We start from the raw sequence: 27,228 nt of genomic DNA, 5'->3' as shown, positions 1-27,228 counted from the left end.
CCTGGTGGTGCAACCGGTGAAAGCACAGAACTATGAAGCTATCGCAGTGACTACAGCAAGAATTTGATCCCTGGCCAGGAAGGAGACCCACATAGCATGGCAGACCTCTCCTGTCCCACCCACTGCTCCCCTCAGCAGTGTACTTCAGTACATCTTTCTGTTCTGTTTCCCACTCTGTCTCTGGTGAATCCTCTCAACCCCCACAATGTCTGGCCTGTACTCCAATTCTGTATGCGTAAATAAATAAATCTTTTTTAAAAACTATACTTATAATAATTTAGCATTCAGTTAAAGTACCTGACAATGTTTGTTATCATTTGATGTAGACAGCTTTTATTGTCAGTCAGAATCTAATTTTCCTGAGAGGAATGAGTCTTATTCCACAGGTCTCTCTAAACCACTATGATTTGGGGACTTATAAGTACTGAGGAAATGCTTAATCGCTGTGAAGAACAGGTTGAATGTGCTTGTGCTTGTTTTCACACACATGTTGAATACACACAGAAGTTAAGGAAATGAGTACAATCTTAGACAGTGAGGTGAGAGAACGACACTATGTGAAACTGCAGAATATAAGATTTATTTAAGGGAAAAAAACAGTGTGATTTGGACACTTTTGTTCTCCCCATTAATACCATACTGCCAACATATCCTGGTCTCTAACATCTTCAGGGAGCCACTGAGGTCCTATCAAGATACTTAGCTGTCTAATATAACTATTCCCCCATCGCTTCCTCCTCTCCCTCCTCCTCCTCTTCTGTCCAGCTCAGATCATCATCTGAATCCTCAGATTCTTCCTCATCCATCTCTAATCCAACCCCTGCCCTAGCCTTCTCAGCCACTGCATCAGGGTGCTCCAGCTGGGCCCAGGACCCTGGGTCAGCCTTGACCAGGGAGATTTCAACCCGAGATGGCATCAAGGAGACAGAGCTCTGCTCCACGTTTATGACCTGAGAAGGAGGGAAAGACAGAACACAGAAGAAAGAGAAAATGAGGAAATCAAAGGGATTTGGGCTAGGGTAGGGTAGTAATGAATGACAGTGAGAAAATTTTAAAGTGTAAGGTGGGGGGGGAAAGATAGGGCAGGTATAAAGCAATATACTAAGGGAAGGGGAGGAAGGAGAGAAAAGGAGAAATGGAGAGAAGAGAGAATATCAAAGCAAATGAAGAGAAAAATGTCCACTTTCCCCCTATAACTCCATCCCTGAAGACACCCTCTGTTCATTTCCAATTGCTCCTTTTTTTTTTACCCCATCTCCCTTCCCCTCCTGGGCCCCCTTAATCTCCACTTACCCCCCAGAGCTTCATCTGTGCTTGGAACACACGGTTACCATCAAAGACAATGTGGACATGAAGCTGAGAGAAAAGAATTACAGGGATAGTAACAATCTCAGAAGATCAGCACAAGTAATTATGACAGAGAAGCAAGCCAGAGGTGTGATTCCAACATCCACAGGTCAACCAGATAACCCTGACCTAATAATAGTTGTACATTCTTCTCAGGGAACTATGGAACCTACACGTTACCTGCATCCAGCAACTCTGCCTATAATATTGTATTATGACCCAAATCACTAGCCTCCCATCTAGAATCAGACATTCCTTACCTCAGTTTGACTGGCCTTCACCCAACTGAATGCAGGAAGTGGAATCTGGCCATACACCGTCACCACTACTAAGGAATCTGTCTGGTGCCAATCATGACGACAAGATGCTGGCAGCTAAAGAGAAAATGTGAAATATGGGTGGTAAGAATGAAATCTTAACCCAAGGGGAGTTCTCATAGGATGTGTGGAGAAGAGACAAAGAAGTCTCAGAAAGATTAACACTACCTCATATCGCAAAGCCTCTGGGCTACTGAGGGATAACGAGCAGAATCTTATTTGGTCCATACTAAAGGGAAAAGACAGAACCTGGCTATGAGGTATAGGAAGAAGAAATCAATTCTGGAACTGAATTCTACTTTAGAGTTCAGGAAAGTTGTGGCTTACCTGCTTCCCCCAGTCATGTCTACCAACTCTGCATCCTGGTTGTGCCAGGAATGCCCCAAAATCCAGGGTCTGGATGCCACAACAGCTCCAAGATTTCATCCTGAGGTAGGAAGATGATGCAACTGACTCTTCTTCTCCTCCTCACAAGCCTTTACTCCCATCTTATAGTCAACATTGGGAGAAACCTGTCTCAATTCACACAGTCCCCTTTCTCACCCCTCATGGAATCGAGGTGCTCCTGGGTGGTAGGTACATGGAGTAGCATCACTCTCAGGGCCTTGATAAACCTATGAAGAATAAATCAAGATGAGATAAAGAATCGTGCCATGCCTAAGTGTGCCCCATATAGCCTCATACCTATACCCATTTATCCTTAGGTATAGTATATCGCTCAGCCACATGCCTGAGCTTCCCACTGCAAACTCACTCACAGCATCACATCCTGGGTTCTGGCAACTGGAACCAGTCTGAATCAGACTACTGTCAAGTCCTGTGCAAGGGAAACAGAGTCAGGAACCCCTCCACTCCTCCCACCCAATTGCCACTTTCACTAAATTTGTCTGTAAAGCCTGTCCAACTAAAGATCCACTTACCTGCTCCGGATTCCTGGTCTAGTTCCTTTTGCTCCAATGCCATTTCCAATGCTTGGGATATATGTAGTGGCAGCAGCTTTGGAGGCAACTCTGACCTAGCAGGCATGGGTGAGATGATTTAGTTATAATCCATTAACCATGATTGACGGCTCCAACACTCCCACCAGTGGTAATGGAGTTGAAGAACCCATCTGGTCAAAGTGGGGCAGTGTTGAAGAAGTTGGGTAGCCATCCCATTGCCAATTTTCATTTCTGTGGACATCCCAAATTCCTGAACCCTGAGGAAAACCTCAGGGTTTCTCTTGCCCATATATTCAGTTGCTCTAACACTAACGTCGTTTCTCTGAAGAACTGTTATCTTTTCCTTTTCCTATAATTAACTATGAACCAAATACAACTTTCTTGTATTTCCACAAAATTCTAACTTACTGTTCTCTTCAACCTCATAGCTGACCATACTACATCCTTTTCTTAATGTAAAACTTATGTGAAAGCTCTTTCCTGGAAGGAAAAAAAATCAAGTCATTCTCAATAATCGCCCTTGTATAATAACTGTATTCATGAGGGACTATATATTCTGTTGACTTGAAATATCTATCCTATCACCCCATGCCACTTTAGAGAAAAGGAAACTATTTCCATATACAAATTTCCCCCAAGGCACAAAATACACACTAAGCCCTGACACCTGGCCCTCCTCAAGCCTCTAGTCCTTAGTTCCCAAATCCCAGTGACCTATTAATCATGCCTAGAAGTTGTATGGATGTAGGAAAAACCCAGGGATTGCCTCCTCTTTACTTGGGCCTCTCCCGGCGCAAGGTCTCTGCTGACTTTGGAAACACAGTCAGAGGTTTTTGCTCCTGAAGTGAACTGCTTGTGGCAGGGCCCTCGGGTTGAAGGGCCTCAGAAAGCTTCTCAGCAGAATGTGGTCCCACTGTACAGCCCTAGTACAGATAAGGAGAGGATTAGGGATGGAATCCTTCTACTAGGAGCAGAATCCAAGGAAGTTGAGTTTACCTTGATGTTTAAGAACTCAGAGAAATCTACAGTTCGCTTCCGGCAGCAGGACCAACCCTGACAAGAGAACCAGCGTAGCTTAGCCCACTGAGCAGGTATATGTCCTTGGGAAATGCTACCCCCTCCTCACCTTAAGTGCATCATGGAAGATGGGGACCCCAGGGTGATGGCAACAAGAATCTGTAGATAACAGGTAGAAAGGATCAAGGAAGAAAAGGTATCTATACCAAGAATCACTCACCTCTTTATAACAGGTTTGATTTCTTTCAATGTAAAAAATTAAACAGTAAAGCTCACCCACACCAATTAAACACAAGACAGGTACACCAGATTTCTCTCCATGTTCCTTTTAAAAGAACGCCCAAAACTATAGGGTCCCTAACACCTACAGCCCTTTGGCAAGATCAAGATTAGTCTACTCACCAGGAAGGTTGGTATTCGGGTCAAAGTGCTGCCCACATCCTTTGTTATGGCAGAGTAGAGCCATGGAGGTATTGGTAAAATTACTGAAAGGGTATTTCAAGGAGTCTGGCTGACTAGTGGGGGAACACCTCTTACTCTGGAGGTTTTTAGCTGCTTGGAAGGGCCAGCTGTTTCTATCTTTAGTTCAGGAGGCGTACACCTCCTAACATGGGCAAGGGAACTTCAATTGGTCTTCCCAGCCAATAGGAAAGAACACAGGAGGCTCTTTAGCTCTGAGGCTCAGGAAAAAGGGATCAGTCAGAGTAGGAATTGGAACTTGGATGAGGTCAGCTAACCACCACTGAGACAGTTTTAAATTTACCATGCCAATTCCAAGCCTCTGACGTACCAGCAGCTGCTCAGAAAATGTTGAGACTGACCCCACCCCCAGCTCAATGAGGGTACCCAATTTTCTCCAGACCATTTTTCCTCTTCCAAAACAGGCTTCTTGACTGCCATCCTCATTAATTCTATTGTCAGTAGTACTGATCTTTGCCAACTACTTCAGTCCCTCTATGCCTCTGACCTCTCCATGTTGGCCTCATGGATGTTTAATACTTTAATTAAAAGGTCATAAAGGATCATTTTCATAAAGCCCAGTGATCATTTGAGATTTCCCCCACCTCCCTCCCTTCCCCTTCAAAAATAGCACAGAAAATTAAAAGGCTTAAAATGTATTTTAATAAGGTGATGCTGCATTACTGCTCCATCTCAGAAAAACTCCAAAGATATCAGGGACAAATCAAACATGGTACACCAATAAAAATGCACAGCCTAACTACCTAAGATAGGCAAGGCTAAGAGCTACTGTCTGACCTTCAACATACAGCAACCCTGTTCCAAGATTGTACTAAGCCTATCAAGAAAAGCTGTGATCAGCAACATTATAGACACAGAAGGGCAATTTCCAGGCTGTCCTTACCCAAGAAAAAGATGGAGGCAAGTTAACACAAGATTTCTTTTCAGATATGCTAAAATGAAAATCTCTAAGAGAAAATGTCTTCCTTAGGACACAAAGGGGGTAATATATGGGGTATAACAGAACCGTATGCATGTTATCTGTGACCTCTGTGGACATTTGCCTGAATTCCCACCTGGGAGTGAATGGAGCAATGGGGCTAAGGTCATTGGGGGATGTTTGGTTTCTGTGGTATATGTGGCAGTGTCTTGGGGGTTGGAGGGTATAAGAATGAGAAAGCAAATAAAACAGGATGGACAAAGCATGGAATGATAGAGATTACTGGGGCTCTAACTGGATCCATTTTGTCATGTTCCCCCTAGGCTCTCAACAATCACATGAGACTTTAGGAATGCACCACACAGAACTGATTAGTTAAACAATGTACCACACAGAACTTACTTGTTAATTATCACCCCTCCCTTGCCCTCTGCCTCCAGCATACTCCCTAGAGTAGTACAGGCAGGGAAATCCTAACTATTGGGAGGAATCCCTAACACTTTTCCAGGGTAGAATTCTGGCTAGTCCAAAAAGGGTCCTTTTCTTTAAGGGTTTTGGGAAACTAGACACTGCAATTTTATTAGTATCGGCGACGTTTGTTTGGAGCAAATTCAGCCCCAGGAGCTGCTCGATTGAATGCGGGAGGGGTTCCACCAATCGCTCCAATTCCTTCCATGGTAGCAGCCTGGCCAAAGCGTTCAGTTGTTGGTGGAGTCTTAAAGAGATAAAGAGAGAACAGTGTTACAATAGAATGGATGTCCTTCTGCAATCCCTTTTTTGGAATCCATTTCCACCCAACTATTTAAGAACCTTGACATTAGAGGTGACTAAGCCTGTTTAGAACTCTAGCGGATATACCTGAAAGGAAGGTTGCCTGAACTATGGATGCATGGTAACTTTTTTTTTTAGTTTATTTTTACATCATTTTGTACATTTTTTTTCCCATCTCAATTGTAATCCCCGCAGGTTTCCCATCATCAAGTCACCCGTGTGCCATCACCATAATCCCATGCATTCCCCCCCCCCCCATTTTTGATCCCATTCCCCACTCCACCCCCACAAAATGTCTCTGGTATATGGTTGTTCATTATTTTTGTTATTTTCTCGCCTGGTCCATTATACTCCTGCTAGGATGTATGTAACTTTTTATCTGTATTTCTATTTGCCAAACATTATTATATACTAAATTCCTAGGGAAAACAAGTTTTAGTTAATTCCTTGTTTCTTGAATTTGGTAGGTGGACAAGGGTAGGCCACTACTCTTCAGCAATCTTATGCCTCTCCAATTAGAACGAAATCCAACTCAGAATTGTACAAACAGCCGTGTTTTATGTGACAATACTTTAAAAAAAAATAAAAGATTTATTCATGCATACAAGAGCTGGGGAGTGGGGGGAGAGGATTCACCAGAGAACAGAACAGGTGGAATGACTGAAATACAGTGCCAAACGGAGCAGCAGGCAAGACAGGAGAGGTCTGCTGCACCATGTGGGTCAGCTCCCTGGCTGGGGATCAAACTCGTGCTATAGTGGCTGCCAATAAATAGCTTCATGTATTGAAATTTAACTCCTTATGCCACCAGGGAGGCCCCTTATGTGATAATACTTAACCTTCACTGCTTCCCTCTCAAAAAGAACCAATTCATCCAGGATAGCAACTAAAAAGTCAATCTGACTGGCCAGCCATATAGATTCGTAGATAAAGTAGAGTCGGAGACTGACTGCTCAAAAACAAAGATCTTAAGGTTACATTTGGTGTATTCTAATAAATCTAATAAATCTGTAGCAAAAGTATGGCAGGTCTAGGAACTGTAAAAACAAAGCTCTTTCTCCTCCAGTCAACATTTACTCTAAGGCCCTGTATTTTATTACCAATCCCAAGGTTCCATCTGGCATCATAGCAGCAGGTCCTGGTGGAGCAGGGGTACCAGCTGGCACAGGTGCAGGGGGCATGGCACCTCTGTTGTTTATGCCCATAGCACCTAAAGCAAAGTAATATGATCAGTACAAGAAATCTTTCATTTCCTTCTGGAAAAAAAACAAAAACAAACAAACAAAAACACACTCAACTAGACCTCTGGGCTAAAATGTGTCATACTCCTCCCCCAAAATATTGTTCCTGGAAATGTCAACCCTTTAAATCAAACTTAAGTAGTGACCAGAAATGAGATCAAAAAAGGAAATCAAAGCTGTTAACCTCCTAAATCCTTACCTCCCATAGCCATCTGGCCCATCCGTATCTCCTGCTCTCTCTGAAAAACAAAACAAAAGCCACTCAAGACAACTCAAAACAGTACTGCACTCTACCACAACCCATGGAGGATCACACACTAAAGAAAATGGATAATAGTAACACATCCCAAGAATGCTAAAACCTCACAGAGGAACACACCAACAGCTCCTTGATAATTGTTCAGTTGAATTCAGGTCATAGCCACCAGAACACAAAGTCAAGGCCTCCTATTAGGAATAGGAGCTGGGAAAGGAACAGGGAGAAAGAACTGATTTCTTGTTCCAGCCTGTACAATCCTGAGGCTGCTGTATGACTTAACTGCAGGTACTGTCTCTAAATAGCATATAATGGTCCCAGCTTTTCATCCTGAATTGCCTTTAAGGTAAGAAGAATGACCCTGCAAACATTACCTTTTTAAATTCTTTTTACAGGGAGTTTCATAGATTAGAAAAATTCATCATGAACTGGTACATATTCTATAGTCTGAGTAAACAATTCACAGTGGGCCTGTCATGTCATCACTGGCCTAGTACATCATGGACACATGGGAGATATACCGCATCAGGGAAGGTTCCCTTGAATCCTTCCTGCTGTCGCCGCATCATTTCTTCCTGCTGTCTCCGCATCTCTTCTTCACGGCGCCTACGCTCCTCCTCCTGCCTAGAAAGAGTCAAAACAAAGTAAGCAGAGACATTCCAGAACCTGAGCAAGTTATAGGGGACTCAGTCAAGGAAATCTTACTGAAAATGACCATAGCTCTCCAGGAAACTCACTGTTAAGTGTGCCTAGCCCTAAAAGCAACACAGTCAGAAAAAAAAAAGAAAAATACCAGATGGTTTCACTCATAGCAGGAGCATAAAGGACCGGGGGGAAAAACAATAATGATAAACAACTAGATACTAGAGACATGTTGTGGGGGTGGAGTGGAGAATGGGATCAAAAATGGGGGGGGGTACACCAGACTATGGTGATGGCACACAGGTGAACTGGTGATGGGCAAGTCCAAAGAGATTGCAGCTGAGATGGAAAAAGGGCACAAAACGATGTAAAATCAAACTATTTTACACACACACACACACCACACGCACAAAAGCAACCAAATGTGTCTATCAGGGGAAAAAAGTTTTCCTTTCTCAAAGGTATCTCATGGGACCAGCACTCAGCTACTTTTTCTTTAAGGTAGCCTCAGTTAACCCCTCAAATCTAAACCCCCCCCCCAACCCAAACAAAGGTAGGACTTTAGAGGCAATCAAGAAATACATGGCAATATATTTACATACTACATATATACCAAAAGTTTCATGAAGACCACCATCAGGTAGCATGGTGGTCAGAAGCAAGAGTGAGACATAACTGTTTAGAGTTGTGAGAGAAAAAAAGTTCAGAGAAAAAGTTACCTGAGCTCTAACTGCTTTCGTTTTTGCACTTCTTGATTATGCAGTTCTTCCATCCTTCGAAGTTCCTCTTGACGCCTCATCAAATCTAGAGAAACCAAATGAATAAAAGTATCCTCCATTCCTCATAAAGATCAATAGTTCTCCCTAGAGATCCAGAAAGCAAAGTGGATATAAAAACCTTGGTTGGCCATCTAAGTTATCCATACTCCACAAATGAAGTCAAACCTATTATTTCTTTCTCCTTAGAATCCAGTATTCTGTTATTATCTTCAAGCTCATTTGATTACCAAAATAAACAAAATATTTCAGAACCAAAATAAACTGAGGCCTCTCTTGATTGATACAAAGAAACTTTAAGAATTATTCTGATCTTTTAGTTGTAAGACTTATAGGTCCCATACTCACCCTGCCTCATTAGCATGACCTGGTGCTCATGGCGAGCAGCCTCCATTTCCATCTCTAGCTTCTCACGAGCTTCCTTGATGTTGCGGTCCACTTGGTCCTGCTGCTGTTTCTCCATTTCAATGAGTGCCTTCCAGCGCATGGCATACTCATACTCAAAGGAGCCAGGCTGTGCAAATCTGGGTGGCTGCTCTCGTTCCCTATTGACAAAGTTCCTGGGTTAACAATTTTGTCTAAGGTCCCTCAACTAAGCATTGCATTTCTTCTCAGGGCCAAGATAATGGCTGCCAGTGAACACATAACAAAGACCTAATTCTTTTACACATCCCTTTACAGGATTCCTTAGGAATAGGCAAACACTGAACAGGAAATCTGTCAGGACCACATACTTATGAAATTGCTGGTTCTTTATAACCAGCTTCTCTGGAAGTCCCTCTTCATCATCTAACTGGTCCATAGGCTCCACAGTCACAGGCCTCGGAAATCTGGGGAGAAAAATAAAAGTGTTAATCAAATCATACCTATACCAGGATTCTTTTCTGTATCTGCTTCTGGCAGAAATATAAACTAGTTACTGGTCAGAATTGGACAATTAAACTATTTCTATAGGGTTTTATACATCCAGCCCCAGGCAACCAAATCCTTTTATGGCATTATATAGGATCTGGGATTGAGAGCAAGGATGGAGCCAGGCTTTAGATCTCTTAAAACAGCCTTAAAAAAGAGATATTCAAAGTAGGTAGATAGACTACCAAATGCCACAAAATGACTTAGGGCAAATACTAATAGAGATGTTACATACACCAAAACAAACAAACAAACAAAAAAGACTTTTCAAAGTTCTGAAACTTCCAATTAAGGGGAGATTTAACACTGATTAAATGATAACCTAAACAAAGATTGGAAATTTCTTAGTTCTCCCATCTCCATTAATTCAAGATAACATAAAAAAACCTTAATAGAAAGCTGAGAAGTTATCAAAATTCTTTAAATGAACACAAGAACATGGTCCCTAAAGATTAACCCCTAGGACCAAAGAAGGAAATCCATAATCAAAAATATGTTTTTGAAAGTAACCCCTTACTTACGTGGTTAGCAGGAAGGAGCCTTCACTGCATCTGTCCAGAGCTTTTCGAGCAGCTGGTTTCCCTGAGAATTCAACAATGCCTTTTCCTGAGGGCCTTCCTCGATCATCCACAATGACTACAGCCCTCTCCACCTGACCAAACACAGAAAAGGCTTCCTCTAGCAGCTCATTGGACACATACTGAGGAAGGTTTCGAACCGTGAGGGATGCACTATGGCAAGCAAAGCGAACACGCAGCTGCTTTCCACGGAGTGGCATGTTGTCCAGTTCCACTTTGGCAATCTCTGCTAGGGTTCGCGTTTCCTAGGAATTAAAGAAAAGTTTAGACTAACTCAGTTTCAAGAACTCCACCCATGCAGCCACCAACAGTCTCAAATAAAATATAGTTCAATGGCAAGATGTCTCAGAAAGCCCTTTGCAACAAGCAAAGAAACATGGATAGAACTGGAATTATATATTTCAATTGAAATCTTAATTGGAAATCTCAAAGCTAGTATCACTGACATGGTCATCAGTATCATAGATTTATTCTCCCAAGTGGTACAGGTCATCTAAACAATGACCAACCTAAAACCTATCCTTGCAATACATATATTTTAGCCATAATATTTTAATTTTAGCAGGGCCCTCCCTGGTGGCGCAATGGGTTATAGAACAGCACTGTAAAGCTATTGCAGCCACTGCAGCATGCCCAGCCAGGGAACTAACCCACAGTCCAGCAGAACTCTCCAGATCCACCTACTGATCCCCTCAGCAGTGTATTTCAGTCAATCTGCCTGTTTTGTTCCCCACTGTCTCTGTTGAATCCTCTCACCCACCACACCTCTGGTCTATACCCCAGTTCTTCTATGCATAAATAAACAAATTTTTTAAAATTTAATTTTAGCTAGTTACAATTATTCCCTCCACAATGCCTCATTATAAGCACATCTTGATTTTTCCCTTCAAATTATTAAAAAGCAATTTGAGCCCCAGGAAAATGACTGCCTATATAGTTTCGAGTTAGTGACAGATCTGGAATAGAAGCTAGTTCTGACCATCACATCCAGTGATCTTGCTGCCACACAACCCTCATATGTAGATAATCATATAAATGTGCACCCCCATTTATCATCCATCGTCATCAGCAAAGAAGCAATATACATCATTGTTGGCAGCCGAGCCACTGAAAATCTATAGGCATTTCCCTGTTTGGGTGTTCACCTTGAAAAAGGACTTTGTCAGAAAAAAGCCATGTCATCAAAATTTAAATAATGTGCATTGAAATAATCTTGATCATGGGCATATGCAGAATTTGCAATGTATTTTTTTTAAGATTTATTTGTGCATATAGAACTGGGGTACAGGCCAGAGGCTCAGGGGTGGCGAGAGGCTTCATCAGGCAGTGGGGAGCAGAACAGGCAGATCAAAGTACACTGCTGAGGGGAGCAGCGGGCGGGTCAGGAGAGGTCTGCCACGCCATGTGGTCACCTCTGGGGCAGGCGGGAATTGAACTCATGCGGAAGTGGCTTTAGCTTCTCAGTGCTGTGCTTTAACCCACTGTGCCACCAGGGAGGGCCTGCAATGTATTTTTAAATACAAATAAAAAAAGATTTCCTAAATCACATTTTATAAGTGCCACTTAAAAAAAATGGCTAAAATGATTTATGCATACAGAACTGGGGTACAAGCCAGAGATGTGAGGGGGTGAGAGAATTCACCAGAGACAAAGCAGGGAGCAGAACAAGTAGATTGACAAAAGTACACTGCTGAGGGAAGCAACAGGAAAGACAGGAGAGGTCTGCCGTGCCATGTAGGTCACCCTCCTGGCCAGCAATAGTTGTGCTGAAGCGGCTATGGCTAGCTTCAAAGTGCTGTGCTTTAAACCTGTTGTGCCACCAGGGAGAGCCCATGATAAATCTTTTGTTTAAACATTTATTTATTTATGTATACATATTAGGGTACAGGCCAGAGGTGCAGGGGCAGCAAGATGATTCAACAGAGACAGAGTTGGGAGCAGAACAGACAGCCTGACGAAGTACACTGCTGAGGGGAGCAGTGGGTGAAACAGGAGAGGTCTGCTGTGCCACACGGGTCACTTCCAGGGCGGGGGATTGGATTTGCACTGAAGCAGCTGCAGCTGGCTTGCAGTGTTGCATCTTAACCTGTTGTGCCACCAGGGAGGGCACCCCATAATAAATCATATGTGTATTTTTATACAATGAAACCTAAAAACAAAACAAAAACCCTAATACAAGTAAAACTAACCCCCACAGTTCTGAAGAATCTTAATAAATGTTTAAAGGCTTGGGAAATAAATCATACAAATCTTGATTCTTACTAAAATGAACTTTTCATCCCCCCCCCCAAAAAAAACTAAGAATAACGATGAACTAAAAATCATGAAATTGGACAATGAGTAATTGTAAATTTATTATAGCATTCCATCTACTTTTATACATTTGAAATTAGATAAGACAAAAAAGCTCTTTAAGCCTTTTTGGGGGGCACACTTTAAGTCCCAGTACCCCAAGTGAATAAACTGATTTCCCTTAAATCCATGAGAAATTTAAAGAATCTAAATTTGTTGGTCCTTTCTCACCAACTACAACCACAGACTTTTTACAGTGAGAATTATTTGCACCACTTTATTTTCCACCATTCCCCAGTTTCCCCACCTTTGCCCGTTGCTCACCAAGCGAATAAAGCCAAAGCCCTTATCCTTATGAATAAAGACTTCGCCCGCCTTCCCATATTTCTCAAACAGCTTCCTCATTTCCTCCTCAGTGATGTCAGGAGGAAGATTGCCCACAAAGAGTCGGCTACGTTGGGTGAAGGTCTTCTCTCCTGGTTTCCTAAAATTCTTCAGGTCAATAGTCAAACCTTCATCTGAGAAAAGACACACAGTCACCCAAAAGATAATGGAAAGAGAATTACAGTCACATTCTCAAAGAGCTACTACTGCTGCTCAATTAGGCAGCTTAATTACTGTAGAAGTCAAATACCATTTCCCAATGCAACCTATATACTTGCCACTTATCAGTAAATTGCACCTTAGAATGTCAAAGCAGTATGTAGAGATTTGGGGAGACTTCTCAACAGCTCTACTATGGGCCAGGAGCCAGCCTGGACTGAGTCAGAGAAAGAAAAAAGACAAAACAGGAAATATTGGCCAAAGAGAAAATAAAGTAAATTCAGGAGCTCTGTCAGAGCCATCAGATCTTTTAATTTAAAACATAATTACCCCAATTTTTCAATTTCTCACCAGTGTTCATAATCTTAATAGTTCCCATTCTTTTAAGTTTGTGAAGTAATAGAATGAAAATATATGAATTGGGAAAGAGCATTCTTAAAACAAAACAAAACAAAACCCTGGAAAGAGAGGACTGAGGTTGGTTCTAGTCTTAGAAGACTATGTGTGCTAAAAGCTTACTGAGTCACTGGGAACATACCCTTAAAGTTCTTTTACTCTGATGAAAAAGAGTATAGAACCAGGCTAGGTGTGTAAATACTTACTAACAGACTTTTTCTCCATTAAGCCATAGACTTGTTGTTCTTTATTCTCTAACTACCAGTCACCTGATGATTACCTCTAAAAATCAAGTTCTGAGATTAAAACACACACCTATCTGTTTAGCAGTAGTACGTGCCAACAACCTATACTTAACTGCTTTCCTACACATCTGCTCCTTGGTTTCTTAGAATCAACCCTTTACTGTTGTAAGAAATATTAAAAGGTAAATAGGGAAAAGAACAAAGATGTGTCACTAAAGCCTAGTCCTTTATATATAAGCCCCGGAGACTAATCTAAAAACCAAGAAACCATTCCCAAGGGGGAACCTATTTCTATGGCATTATCTAGCATGTACTCACTTTGGCTGCTGGCTTGCTGCCCATTTGCAGGTATTGGTGGCGGTGGCTGCTGCTGTTGCTGCTGGTGGTGCTGCTGGTGGTGATGTTGATGATGCTTCCTTGGAGTATGGTTTTGTTTCTCCAAGTTAAAGGTTTTATTGCTCTGCATTTTTGTACCCTACAAGAAAATGTATAGACGGTCAAATACATTCATGAGTCACCTGCCAATAATTTGTCATTAATCACCTTTATAAGCCTGACATTTGCCAGATCCAGACAACTGGCTATTTTACTAAATTAAAATTGACCATATCATATTAAATAACGATTGAAATAGATTCTAGTTATCACAGGATAAGGACTAAATCTTGTTCTTCTCTGGCACCTTGCTTGTCCTAGCCTATACTAAGAACTGAGGAATGAAAAGCAGTAAAAGTATAGGTTGTGGAATTAGAGAAATTACTTATGCATTGGTTTCCTAAACTACTATGAAGGGGGGTAATAAAAATACCCACCTTTCAAGGTAGCTGTAAGGATTAATAAATATGTGAAAACACTAGTCCAGTACTGGCATATAGTAAGCACTTGGTAAATATTGTTATTAATCACAACAAAAAAAAATTTAAATGACTACCAAAGCAATAAAAGTAGCAAATACAAGATGAACACATAACTGTTAAATCTTGTCATTTAAAAATCAACCTAAAATTAAAAGATAACAAAAAAATTCCCGGTATAATCCAGAATGAACTCACAAGTTGTTGATTTTAAAATGGAATTTTAACTGATTCAGTTAATAAGCTGAGGGGCATCTTCCTCATCCAAGCAGTTTCCATTAAATGAAATAAAAAGGGCAAAACCAATCTTAAAGCCAGATAAGTCAGAATTTAGCTAAAGGAAAGATGTAGAAAAGGACCTATTATGACTACTGTATTAACACAATCCCTGTAAAATAGAGAAAAACTACTCCTCATATGAAGAAAATGTGACAAACTTGTTAACTATTGATTTTGGATGGGCATATAGATAGCTACAATGTTTTAATGAGTATAAAAATTCCTAATACATTTTATACCATATCCAACCAAAAAAAACAAAAAAAAAATCAATGCAACATCAAATTCTGCATACAAAAGTTGTTTCCCAAGACAGTAACAAGAATTATTAAGATGTGTATATTCCCAAATCAGTAAAATTCTATTAGAAATTTTAAAAGTTTATATTCTTTAACTCAGGAGTTAATACTTCTAAAAAATAGCTTTGAAATTTAAAAAACTATATATTCACTGTAATGGCCTTTATGGTAACAAATAAAAACTTAAATATTCAAACTGGATTTGTAGTTTTAATAAACTCTTGTACATCTACACAATGAAATGTTATATACCATCAAAAATTATGAAGACCTTATTTTTTTCACTAATCCAATGAATATTCACTGAATGACTACTGTTTGATAGGCATATTCTAGGAGCTTAGGATACAGCAAAGTCCATTTCCTTCTAATGAGACAATATCATAACAAATTATATAACAGAAAGTGGTCAGAAAGTGGTAAGTGCAACAGGAAAATAAAAATGACGTGGAGGTGTTTAAAAGTGGATAGGGAATGGAGGGGGAAGATTGTCATTTTGAACAGAACTGTGAGGTAAGCTTCATGGGACTTGAATTTTCTCATTTATAATCATTTCATCAATTTTACTTTTCCACAATAGGTTGTCTACATTTTTTTTTAGAGTGAAGTCACAACACTGACTTATAGAAGAGGCAGTGGTCTTTTTTTTTTTTAAAGATTTTATTTATTTATGCATACAGAAATGGGGTACAGCCAGAGGTGCAGGGGTAATAAGAGGATTCACCAGAGACAGAGTGGGGAGCAGAACAGGCAAAATATACTGCTGAGGGGAGCAGCAAGCAGGTCAGGAGAGGTCTGCTGAGCCTTGTGGACCACCTCCGGGGTGGGGATCGTACTCACTCAAGTGGACACACCTTGGCTTAACTTCACAGTGCAGTGCTCCAACCTGCTGTGCCACCAGGGAGGGCCAATATATCTTTTTTTTTCTTTAAAAAGATTTATTATTTATGCATACAGACTCGGGTATAGGCCAGAAGTGCAGGGGTGTGAGATAATTCACCAGAGACAGAGTGGGGAGCAGAACAGGCAGACTGATTAAGTACACTGCTGAGGGGAGCAGTACGGAGAGAGGTCGGGGATAGAACTTGTGCAGAAGCAGCTGTGGCTAACTTCATAGTGCTACACTTTAATTGGTGGCAACACCAGGGAAGGCCCTAAAATATATCTTTTATATTAAAAACAAAAACGAAGATTCAGAGCTATTCAGGCACTGTTGAATTGGTATACCTTTTCAGTCACTGATTTATGTATTTATATGTACTACAAACGAGATACTATAAAAAGTATTTTGTGAGCTGCCTTTTATATATGAGCAATTTTCACTTCACTAAATCCACATTATTAATGGACACAGTATTCAGTGTTCAACCAAGCCCCTATTGTGTTGGACACTTGCTTTGTTTTCAACTTTTCACCATTATATTCTATGCTCATCTAAACCTATGGGCACATGGGTAAATGTTCCTCCAATAACTTCCATTTTTGTTTATTTACCTTCCAAAACATACATCATCATTTAAAAAATTACAACCATAACGCACAATTGTAGTCAACTTTTCCTCACTTTTATATTGTCAGCACAACCACAATTTCTTCATCAAGTTAACGTTAGTTTACAATACTGTTTTTTATTTAGGGGTACAGGTTTAACCCTCATCCCATGTATGTTACCACACCATACCCACCACGAAAACACCTATAACTCTCCACTATAGTCCACTATCTCATACTATACCCCTTGTAGCTTCAATTCTGCAATCATATTTCTAGGATTTATTTTGGCTTAGTTTGTCTGTTCCCTTGTTTTGTTTCTTCAGACTCCACATGAGTGAAGCCATCCAGTATTTGTTCTCCTTCTGATTTATGTTGCTCAACATAATTCCCTCCAGTTCCATCCACATTGTCACAAATGGCAAGATTTCATCTTTAAATGCAGCCATCAAATCCACCTGGATGTACTCTTAATTTACTAAACTATTCACTCCTATAAGACTTTTAGGTTGCCTCCAGCTTTCTTACTATGCTGCAGTAAATGTTGTATTGCTTATAGCTTTCTATTTCCTTAAAAACAGTTCAATCTATGTAACTCACCCCACATAGTACATTGCTTTTTCAAAAAGCTGTAACTAAAATGTCATGTAGCAGTTTTATTCTCTCAAAATATGTTTAAGGAGGTAGAGTAGACTTAAATCTTTGTACTACAGGGCTTATAGGTTAAAACCTCTATAAATGCATACTTTCACACCCTGCCTGCCACCAGTACTCCAAGAACCCGTGCTCCCCCTCCATGTTCCACTGGACCCCTTCCCTACCCCTGGTGTAGCAATTTTATAGTAAATGGGTTAAATGCCCCCTTCAAGAAATCAAACCATTATTTTTCAAAAGGTATAGAAATAAAAATAAAACATGTAAAGGTCTTCTCCAGCAACAACTGGGGATGTAGTAGGTGGGCACGAGAATTATCTTCACAGCCACTTCTCTTCCCATATAGGCCTTCTTACTGTCTTACCTCTAGCTAGAATCTGGGGAACCTCTTTAATTTAGGAGTCAGTGGCTTCATCCTTCATGAATCTTACACCTCACCAATCTGGTTCAAAAATGTCATTTTATAACTTTGTAAAAATGATCTACCTCCTTAAGAATAAAGCAGTAGGATATTCTAAACCATTTAAGTTTACTTAAGGAAGTTATGTTGGTTTTAAAGTGTAGCTTGGTAGGTAGGTTAAGATGATAATACCACGCAGTTACTAACATTACATGCTAGTCTCTTGTGAAGTCTGCTTTATCTATTTAGTGCTTATAACTATTATTCTTCTGAATAAGTGATGCCTAGAGAAGCACTTTGTCCATTCAAGGTCATTAAGAGTGATAGAACAAGGAGAGAAGTCAGGTTTGGTTAACTTTAAAGCTCATAATTAGTGATCAACTCACCCTGCAACCTCAGTTTCCTCATCTGCAATATGTAAACAACTATATCTGCCTCACAGGTCTGGCTATTTTAAGGATGAGATGAGATCACAGGCAGAGCAGTCATTTGTTCCTGCTGGAAACCACAAACCCTACTCTACATAGGCAAATGTCATCAATTACATCCTACCTTTTGTCTTCAAGCTTCTAGCAAATGTCATTTTTATAACCAAATTGTCTACCTTTGTGGTTTTTGGATAAATGTCCCCATAATGCTAATCTTTCAGTTTATTTTTCAAGGAGGAATTCAATGCTGAACACTACATAGTACTGTATCAATCACCTGAAACAGTGCCCACAAAGTAGCAAGTACAATAAACACTGCTCACATCACCTACCAATATAACTTTGCAATATGTGCTGACATTATCTTCTAAGAAATTTACTGCTCCCCCCTCCCAACCACTGAGCTTTAGGAATCGAAAAAAGCCTGAAGATCATCAGCAGGGATTTCTACTTATTTGTCTGAAGGAAGTCTTTCTGGAGAGAATATGTATTTTTGACATAGAGAGACTGTGGCTATTCAGCACTATGTTAGATACAAATGCTGCATCACACTTTTTTGAAACCTAAACAAATGTTCCCTCAATTTTCAGGAGAAACCACCACTTTCTAAGCGGAAAAAATGTGTGTGGGGTGGGGGAGAATCTGGTAAAAATCTACCAGACCCAGATGGCTGTCTGGATATGGGCCACCCTAAAATCTACTGACTGCACTGACATGGTATGGCCCTTTTCTTAGCTCCTGAGAACGTTTCACTTAATAATAAGGAAGTTGGCCAAGACAATATATATCTAGCCAGTGCCTGTCCCACTAAGAGTTGCCAGGTAGATCAAATAAAAATACCCTACAGCTAAATTAGAATTTCAAATAAAATGAATGACTTTTCAGAACAAGTCCCATGGAATATACACTAGAAAATTCGTGTCTGTTGAATTCCAATTTATCTGGGAGTCCTGTATTTTATCTGGCAGACTGGCCCCCCGCATCGACCTCAACTTCAATTTAAGATGTAAAGAGCCTTCCAGTCCTCTCTAACCTCGACTTCTCAGTTAAGAACACAAAGAAGGTGTCAGCTTACGACAGCAATTTCTCCAAGTGGAAAATACCGGATAGAAATCAACAAAATTAAGTTTCACTTATAAAAGTGTCGCGCAGCTGGGCAGCCAGACTTTTTTAAAACGCACCCAGAAGCCTGATTAGGAAAGCGGCGGGGTCTGGACTAGCTGATGAACTTCGCAGCTCAAGAGTTTTGACAAAGAAACATCGCTCGCAGGGGCCGCTTTCTCCTTCTGAATTAATGGCCTCACGAGGCTAAGAGGAGGAGCGTCCGACAAAGCGCCTCCTCCTGCCGCGACTTCAGGGCTCTCAGATAATAGACCCCACACCCTCAAGGCCCAGGGCGGCGCAAGGGCCGGGGAACTTACTAACAGGGTTACGATTCTACGGGAACTCGCACAAAGAAACCCGGCGGGAAGGGAAACCCGAGCCAGGAGAAGGCAGAAGGCGAGTTGGGAACGATGGGCCCCGCGGGTGGGCTGCGAAGGCCGAGTGGCGATGGGGACAAGGCCTCGAGGGGCCTAAGGAGCGTACGACTAACCTCTCTCCAAATCTAACCCCTTCCGCCACTGATTGTCACGAGAAACCTCACTCCCCTCTCAAACACGAACCAAGTCGTCCCCAAACTCACCCTCCACCTACTGTTCTCTCCTCAGAGTAACGGCGACGCTACACGGCCTCTACCGTCCCGAGAAAAGAGCGCGCGACCGCCGGAAACGAGACGGCGGAGCTCGGTGCCTCCCAAGGGGAACCGAGCGGCGTTCTTGATTGGTTATCTAACCTGCCAATCAAGTTTTATCTCCAGAGACAGAATCATTTTTCCGCCATTTCTCGGATCCCATTGGCTACCGAACGCGAAAGATTCGAGTTCGTGTGAACGACAGATGGGGACAAAGAGGGAGGCTTTGTATCTAATGCGCATGCACAGGTTGCACTCCGCTTGCAACGGAAAAGGAAAGGGGGAGGGGGCAACTGGATGGGGGGAGGATATGGAGGGTCGGAAGGAGAGACAAAATCTTACTACCCGAAAGACTGAAAGGCCATGTGAGGGCGGGGGAAAGCATAGGGAGAAAAGGGAAAGCGAGGAAAGTGGAGAGGGAGAAAAGGAGAAAGCGCGCGCGTAGGCGTGATCTAAGAATTCCTGCACTGCGCCTGTGCAAGAAGTAAGAGTAACAATGTCATTGTATTCAGTGTAGTAGATGTAGCCTTTTTCCTCCTGGAAAAAAGTGCCCCGCCATGTTTCTTTTTTCATACTTCCTCATTAGGACTTGCACTCTGACACCACACGCTTAATCAGGTTTCTAGCTGTTTCTGCTGCATGGTCTACTCATAAAGCTCAACTGAAAATAGTCACCACTATGGTTATAGTTATGTAGTTATGATTATGGTAATAGAAAGGGGAGTGGAGGGGTGGAGAATGGCATTGGTACTTAGTATCAGTGATCACACACAGTACCCACATTTTCCTGGTAACCAAGTAACCCAGCACTCCAAGTGCCTCTATTGTTTCTAAGGTTTACTGAGAGATTCAACAGGTGTCATCATTTGCCATGGATACATTGTAGCCCTCTAGGTCAGATTTTTTTTAAAGATTTGTTTTATTTATACATACAGAACTGGAAGTACACTGCTGAGAGGAGCAGTGGGCGAGACAGGAGAGGTCTGCTGCGCCATGAGGCCCACGCTGCGCCACGAGGACCACCGCTGCCGTGACAGGGGATTGAACTTGGATGACACCTCAGAAGCAGTTGCAGCTGGTTTACAGCACTGTGCATTAACCCCTCTGCGCCACCAGGGAGGGTCCAGATCAGATTTCTTCTATCTTCCTTAAGCCAATCATGTAATCCACCTTCATTTCACGGAATGCCTAATAGTCCTGAGGTTAATTAGGGTTTACAAGGCTCAACTGATAGGTGTTTGTAACTAATTCCTGGCTAGTTGACTAATTCACACTCTGGATTTCAGGGTATCTCAGCTGGTACCACATAGTGTGAGGACAGTTATCTAGACCTGCACTGTCCAATAGAATCTTCTGTAGTGATAGAAATGTTCTGTGTCTTCTCTCTTCAGTACAGTAGTACTTGTCATTTGTGACCTTTGAGCGCTTGAAATATGACTAGTGTGACTGAGGCACTGAATTTTAATTCTATTTCATTTCAATTTGTTAAATATATGACTAATGACAGCCATACTGGATAACGAACATATTGGACTAATTTAAATCAATGATTCCCAAACTTATCTTTGAGAATAAATAAAACACCTCTAGGGCCCTCCCTGGTAGTATAAGGGGTTAACACACAGCACTATGAAGCTATCAGCAGCCACTGTAGCATGAGTTCAATCACAGGCCAGGCAACTGACCCATATGGCCCGGCAGACCACTACTGTCTTTCCCACTGCTCCCCTGAGCAGTGTGTTTCCATCAATCTGCTTGTTGTGTTCTCCACTCTGTCTCTGGTGAATCTTCTCACACACAACCCACCCCACATCTCTGGCCAGTTCTTATATGTACAAATAAATATTTAAAAATAAATAAAATACCTTTATATGAAAAACAAAAACAGAAATGAAACTACAACCTGCTGACAGGGGTGTGTTTGTGAATCAAACAATATCTAAGAACCTGAAGAGGAAAGTCCTCCTCTACTCATCCCTGAATCTCATTCCCACTCTCCAGGGGGAATGGAGATTATAACAATTATAACCACTTTCTTGCATTTCTATCTTCTATGTACTATCCAGGCAAAACAAAAATGTTTATACATTTATATTCATGTAGGTATTCATGTAGGACACCATAAACATACTTTCCTGAGCCATGACTTTCTCACTTTAAAAAATATTTTAGAGCCCTCCCCGTTGGTGCAATGGGTTAGGTCACAGCACTGCAAGCTAGCCACAGCCTCTTCAGTGCAAGCTTGATCCCTGGCCCGAGGTGAGCCACATGGTGAGGCAGACCTCTCTTGTCTCCTGGATGCTCCCCTCAGCAGTGTACTTTCATGGATCTGCCTGTTCTGCTCCCCACTGTGTCTCTAGTGAAGCTTCTCACCACACCTGTATCCAAGCTCTGTATGCATAAATAAATCTTAAAAAAAAATACTTTAGTCCAAAACTCCTCTTTTGGACACGCTTGGCAACAGACCAGCTGCATGGGCTAGTGATCCGTGGGCAGAAGAAAGGTGCAGTCTCAGCGTTGTGAGCGCAGTAAGGGTGCAGTATGTCTGTACATGTTGAACTTCAAGAAGTGGCTAAGTTACATTGAGGGCATCGTAAAACATACCACCCACGGCCTGGGTACCAAGCTGTTCTTTCCAGATGCCTACCCATTTAAGAAGCTGATGGAGCGAGCTGTTCATTAACCCTGAGGGCATCCACATAGGGCAGTTCATGTACTGGTTCACAAAGATCCAGCTTAACATTGGCAATGGCTGCTAGTGGGCACTATGCTTGAGGGCACCATTTTGTGCTGCCTGAAGGAGAAGTCTAATGATTACCTCAATAAACCTGAGCATTGGGGAACTATGCCACTGTTATCTGCCCAGCCTTGAGATCAAGAAGACCCAAAGTCATTTCCTCTGCCAACAGAGTTGTGGTCATTGTGGTTGATCAACAAGCCTATCCTAAAGGTTGGCTGTGCCTTGCCTGCTTTGTACAAGGCAAAAAGAAACTGTGAGGGGGCTTCTCATAAACCCAGCAGAGCATTCCTTCAGAGGTGGCAGCCACAAATATATTGGCAAACTCTCCTTCATCCACAGAGATGCTACTGCTGACTGCAAAGTGGGTCTCACTACTATCTGTGGGACTAGGCATCTGCAGGGGACCAAAATTGTACAGGAGAAAGAGAACTAAAGCTGGAGATCCACTAAAATCTGTCACACATATATAATATGTGTGTACATATGTGTGTTCATATGTGTACACGTATGTGTGTATATAGACTGAGAGAGACAAAGATAATTTCAGGTAAAAATGAGGAGGAAGACCTAAACTAAGGTAGTAGTTGTAGGGATAGAGAGAGAAAACCAAATCCAAATATTCAAAAAGTAGGGTCAAGATGCCTTAACAGCAAATTAAATGTAGGGGATAAGGAGTAGAAGACCAGAACAATTCCTAGGTTTCTGGTTTGGGTGTCTGACTGGATGTGTCACTAACCAGGATAGCATATAAAGGAAGCAGAGCACGGCAGGGGCTGTCAATGAGTACAGTCTTAATGAAGTTGAGTTAAGGTGAGAGGAGTCTGTTGAAGCAAGATTTTGAGCGGTAATTTTTTTCTAGTTATCATTATCAAGCATATAATATACTTTTAATACTACTCCTCAAAAAAAAATGAATACCTTCAAGGTACTGAACTTGGAGTGAGTTCTCTCCCAATAAATTACTAAGTACTTATATAAATAGGAAATATTGATCTGGAAAAAGTGAGTATCTGGTATATAAGACTTTGTCTTAAGAACTACAAGTGGGCACCCCCTGTACTCAACATTGTACTATAGGTTCTAGTCAGAGTAATGAGCAAGAAAAAGAAATAAAAAGTATCCAAGATGGGAAGGAAAAGGTAAAACTATCTCTGTTTGCAACACTTCTGAATTTGTTGATTGGTTCTCATTTTTTAAACTTTAAAAACATTTTCCACTAATTATAGTGCATTCCTGAGGATTTTCTAGAAAATCATTTCTACACAGCACAGCAGGGGCAGGGGTGTTCAAAGAGTGCAGTTTTCATGAAGTTGAGTTAAGGTGAGAAGAGTCAAGTGAGCAATAGAGAAGTTTGTTAAAGCAAGATTTTGAGAGATAGAAAATCATTTCATCTGCAAATAGAGATAGTTTTACCTTTTCCTTCCCATCTTGGATACTTTTTATTTCTTTTTCTTGCTCATTACTCTGACTAGAACCTATAGTACAATGTTGAGTACAGGGGGTGCCCACTTGCAGTTCTTAAGACAAAGTCTTATATACCAGATACTCACTTTTTCTAGATCAATATTTCCTATTTATATAAGTACTTAGTAATTTATTGGGAGAGAACTCATTGAGGCAGTATGGAAGAAAATATATAGAAAACTGCACTCTTTGAACACCCCTGCCCCTGCTGTGCTGTGTAGAAATGATTTTCTAGAAAATCCTAAGGAATGCACTACAATTAGTGGAAAATATTTTTAAAGTTTAAAAAATGAGAACCAATCAACAAATTCAGAAGTGTTGCAGGATAAAAAATCAATTAATAAAAAAGTCAGTCATATTTCTGTACACTTGCAAAAACAATTTGAAAATGAAATTAAGAAGCAATTCCAGGGCCCTCCCTGGTGGCTCAGTGGGTTAAAGCGCAGCACTACGAAACTATCCACAGCCACCTCGGCACAAGTTCTATCCCCTCGCCAGAGAGCTGACCCACATGATGGGGCACATCTCTCCTGCCTTGCCCACTCTCCCTTTAGCAGTGTATTTTGTCAGTCTGCATGCTCTGCTACCTACTCTGTCTCTGGTGAATCCACTCACCACCCCTGCACCTCTGGCCTATATCCCAGTTCTGTATGCATAAATAAATAAATCTTTTTTTTTTTAAGAAACAATTCCATTCACAATAACATCAAAAAGAATAAAGTGCTTAAGAATAAATTTCATAAAAGAAACATACAATTTATGCTCTGTAAATTAAAAAAATATTGTTGAAAGAAATTCAAGAAGATCTAAACAAAGGGTCTTTGATTAATTAGATAACAAGTGTTAGCAACGATGTGGAGAAACTGGAACTTTGCTGGTGTGAATATAAAATAGTGTAACTACTTAGGAGGACAGGCTTACATTTCCTCAATTAAACATAAAGTTACCATGATCCAGAAATTCCACTCCTAGATATCTACCCAAGAAAACTGAAAACATGATCACAGAAATACTTGTATATACAAATATTTATTGTAGCATTATTATAATAACAGCTATATTATACTAATTGCTTTTGTAGCCAAGAGGTACATCAACTGATGAATGGTTATACAAAATATGGTATGACCATGCAATGGAATATTAAGTCATAAAAAGAATGAAGTTTAGATGCACGCTACAACATGGATAAGCCTTGAAACCATGCTGAGGAAAAAACACCAATATTATATGATCCCATTCACATGAAATGTTCAGAGTAAATGATTCTTTGGCGATAGAAAGTAGAATAAATCTTATATAAGGCTAGGGGTTGGGAGATGGGAGATGATTGTTAAAGGGCACAGGGTTTCTTTTAAAAGTGATGAAAATGGGCCCTCCCTGGTGGCACAGTGGGTTAAAGCACAGCACTAAGAAGCTAAAGCCACTTCCACATGAGTTCGATTCCCGCCTGCCCTGGAGGTGACCACATGGTGTGGCAGACCTCTCCTGACCCTCCCGCTGCTCCCCTCAGCAGTGTACTTCGTCGATCTGCCTGTTCTGTTCCCCACTCTGTCTCTGGTGAAGCCTCTCGCCACTACTAAGTCTGTACCCCAGTTCTGTATGCACTAATAAATAAATCTTTTTTTAAAAAAAGTGATGAAAATGTAAAATTGACTGTGATAATGATTGTACATATACTGAAACCCAAGGAACAATTCACTTCAAATGGGCAAATTGTACAGTACATGAATTATATCTCAATAACTCTCTTTCTTTGGGGCCCTCTCTGGTGGAGCAACAAGTTCAAGCACAGTGCTATGAAGCTGTCCACAGCCACTGCAGCATGAATTGGATCCGCAGCCAGGGAGCTTACCCACATGGCACAGCAAACCTGGCCTGTGTCACCTGCTGCTCCCTTCAGCAGTATATTTCAGTCAATCCATCTGTTCTGTTTCCACTCTGTCTCTGGTGAACCCTTTCACACCCCCACACCTTTAGCCTGTACCCCAATTCTTGTATGCATAGGTCAAATAAATAAATAAAAACTGTTACTTTAGAAAGGAAGTGGAACTCAACAAAGTACTGTTAACAAAGTTGGTTTCCCAAGGGACCGTGTCATAGCAGAAAGTCCTATAGAGACCTGGTACTCACACAGACCCTATGGCAAGTGTTTCATGAAGTCAGTTGACCTCCTGTTGGGGTAAAATGAACTAAGTTGCCCCCAAATTTGGGAGAGATGTTTGGACAGGACAAAGAGAATGTTATACAGTGTACTATAGTCAGAGTCACACCACTAAGTCAGACTGGCACCATCGGACTTGCTGATAAGAAGAATAGGTGCCTTTTCACTTACCCCTCTTTGTAAAGATAAAGATGAAGATCTTTTATCTTTGCCTGCCTGCCTTTGCTCCTCTTTTGTTTTATTCTTATCTCTTTCCTTAAGCCTTTTATTATAGAAATATGACTAATTTGAGTCATTAGGACTTTTCTCCCTCCTTTACTTGTTCCATCCAATACACATTGTTAAGTGTCTACCAGGGACTATGCTTGATGCTGCAGATATAGTTGAGTAAGAACTGTTCACTACTGTTTGAGGTGTTCATAGTGTAGTATTTTCCCAGTGTTTCCACAAGTATATTTTCTTTATTCTAGGGTACTTTAGAATGCTATAAAACAGTAAAAAGTTATGTGTTTACAAAATTTGTTCTAAAAAGTGAACTTCACTCTAATCAAATGACTGCCAAATAATTTGCAACTTAACTCTTCTTTCAGTTACCCATCCAGATGTCTGCTTATTTAGAATTAGTAGGCACCTATTTGTATCCATGGAAATCCCTGAATTCCAAAATACTATACCTCCATTTATTTGACCAAGTTATGTGTAGCCTTGTCTGTTATTTTTAAAAAATGACATCCATAATAATCAGCAAGATATACCATGGTGCACCCAAATGATGGACTAATATACAGCCATTACAATTATATTGTGGAACATATTGAACAAGGTAATACCACTTTTGTAAAAAAAAAAAATGCATGGAAGGAAAATGACTGGAAGGTTGTATGTCAAAAAGAGCAATGGTTATGTGCAGAAATAACAGGCAGGGTATAAATTTATTTATTTAAAATTTTTAAAAGATTTATTTATTCATACAGGACTGGGTATAGGCCAGAGGTGCAGGGGCGATGAGAGGATTCACCAGAGACAGAGTGGGGAGCAGAACAGGCAGAT

General features: G+C 41.0%; 2 protein-coding genes across 2 annotated transcripts; both read right to left on the bottom strand.

Annotated features, from left to right (window-relative positions):
* Positions 1 to 558: 558 nt before the first annotated feature.
* ITGB1BP2 (integrin beta 1 binding protein (melusin) 2) lies at positions 559 to 4,167 on the bottom strand. The gene is made up of 11 exons (XM_004694478.2): positions 4,025 to 4,167; positions 3,732 to 3,781; positions 3,602 to 3,658; positions 3,383 to 3,528; positions 2,585 to 2,679; positions 2,423 to 2,481; positions 2,208 to 2,278; positions 1,992 to 2,091; positions 1,608 to 1,721; positions 1,294 to 1,356; positions 559 to 950 (listed from the first exon to the last, which is right to left on the bottom strand). The coding sequence occupies exons 1-11, from the start codon at positions 4,086 to 4,088 to the stop codon at positions 717 to 719; spliced, it is 1,053 nt and encodes a 350-aa protein (XP_004694535.1). The 5' UTR covers positions 4,089 to 4,167; the 3' UTR covers positions 559 to 716.
* A 560-nt stretch (positions 4,168 to 4,727) lies between these two features.
* Positions 4,728 to 19,854, bottom strand: NONO (non-POU domain containing, octamer-binding). The gene is made up of 11 exons (XM_012733948.1): positions 19,763 to 19,854; positions 13,992 to 14,148; positions 12,814 to 13,007; positions 10,141 to 10,442; positions 9,442 to 9,537; positions 9,056 to 9,252; positions 8,651 to 8,735; positions 7,811 to 7,913; positions 7,233 to 7,272; positions 6,893 to 7,002; positions 4,728 to 5,736 (listed from the first exon to the last, which is right to left on the bottom strand). Exons 2-11 carry the CDS (start codon positions 14,137 to 14,139, stop codon positions 5,602 to 5,604), a joined length of 1,410 nt encoding a protein of 469 aa, XP_012589402.1. The 5' UTR covers positions 14,140 to 14,148; positions 19,763 to 19,854; the 3' UTR covers positions 4,728 to 5,601.
* Positions 19,855 to 27,228: the final 7,374 nt, after the last annotated feature.

This window comes from Condylura cristata, unplaced genomic scaffold (genome assembly GCF_000260355.1).
Source record: "Condylura cristata isolate star-nosed mole 26May11 unplaced genomic scaffold, ConCri1.0 scaffold00043, whole genome shotgun sequence".
NCBI classification, from domain to species: domain Eukaryota; kingdom Metazoa; phylum Chordata; class Mammalia; order Eulipotyphla; family Talpidae; genus Condylura; species Condylura cristata.
This window is presented reverse-complemented; position numbering and strand designations above follow the sequence as displayed.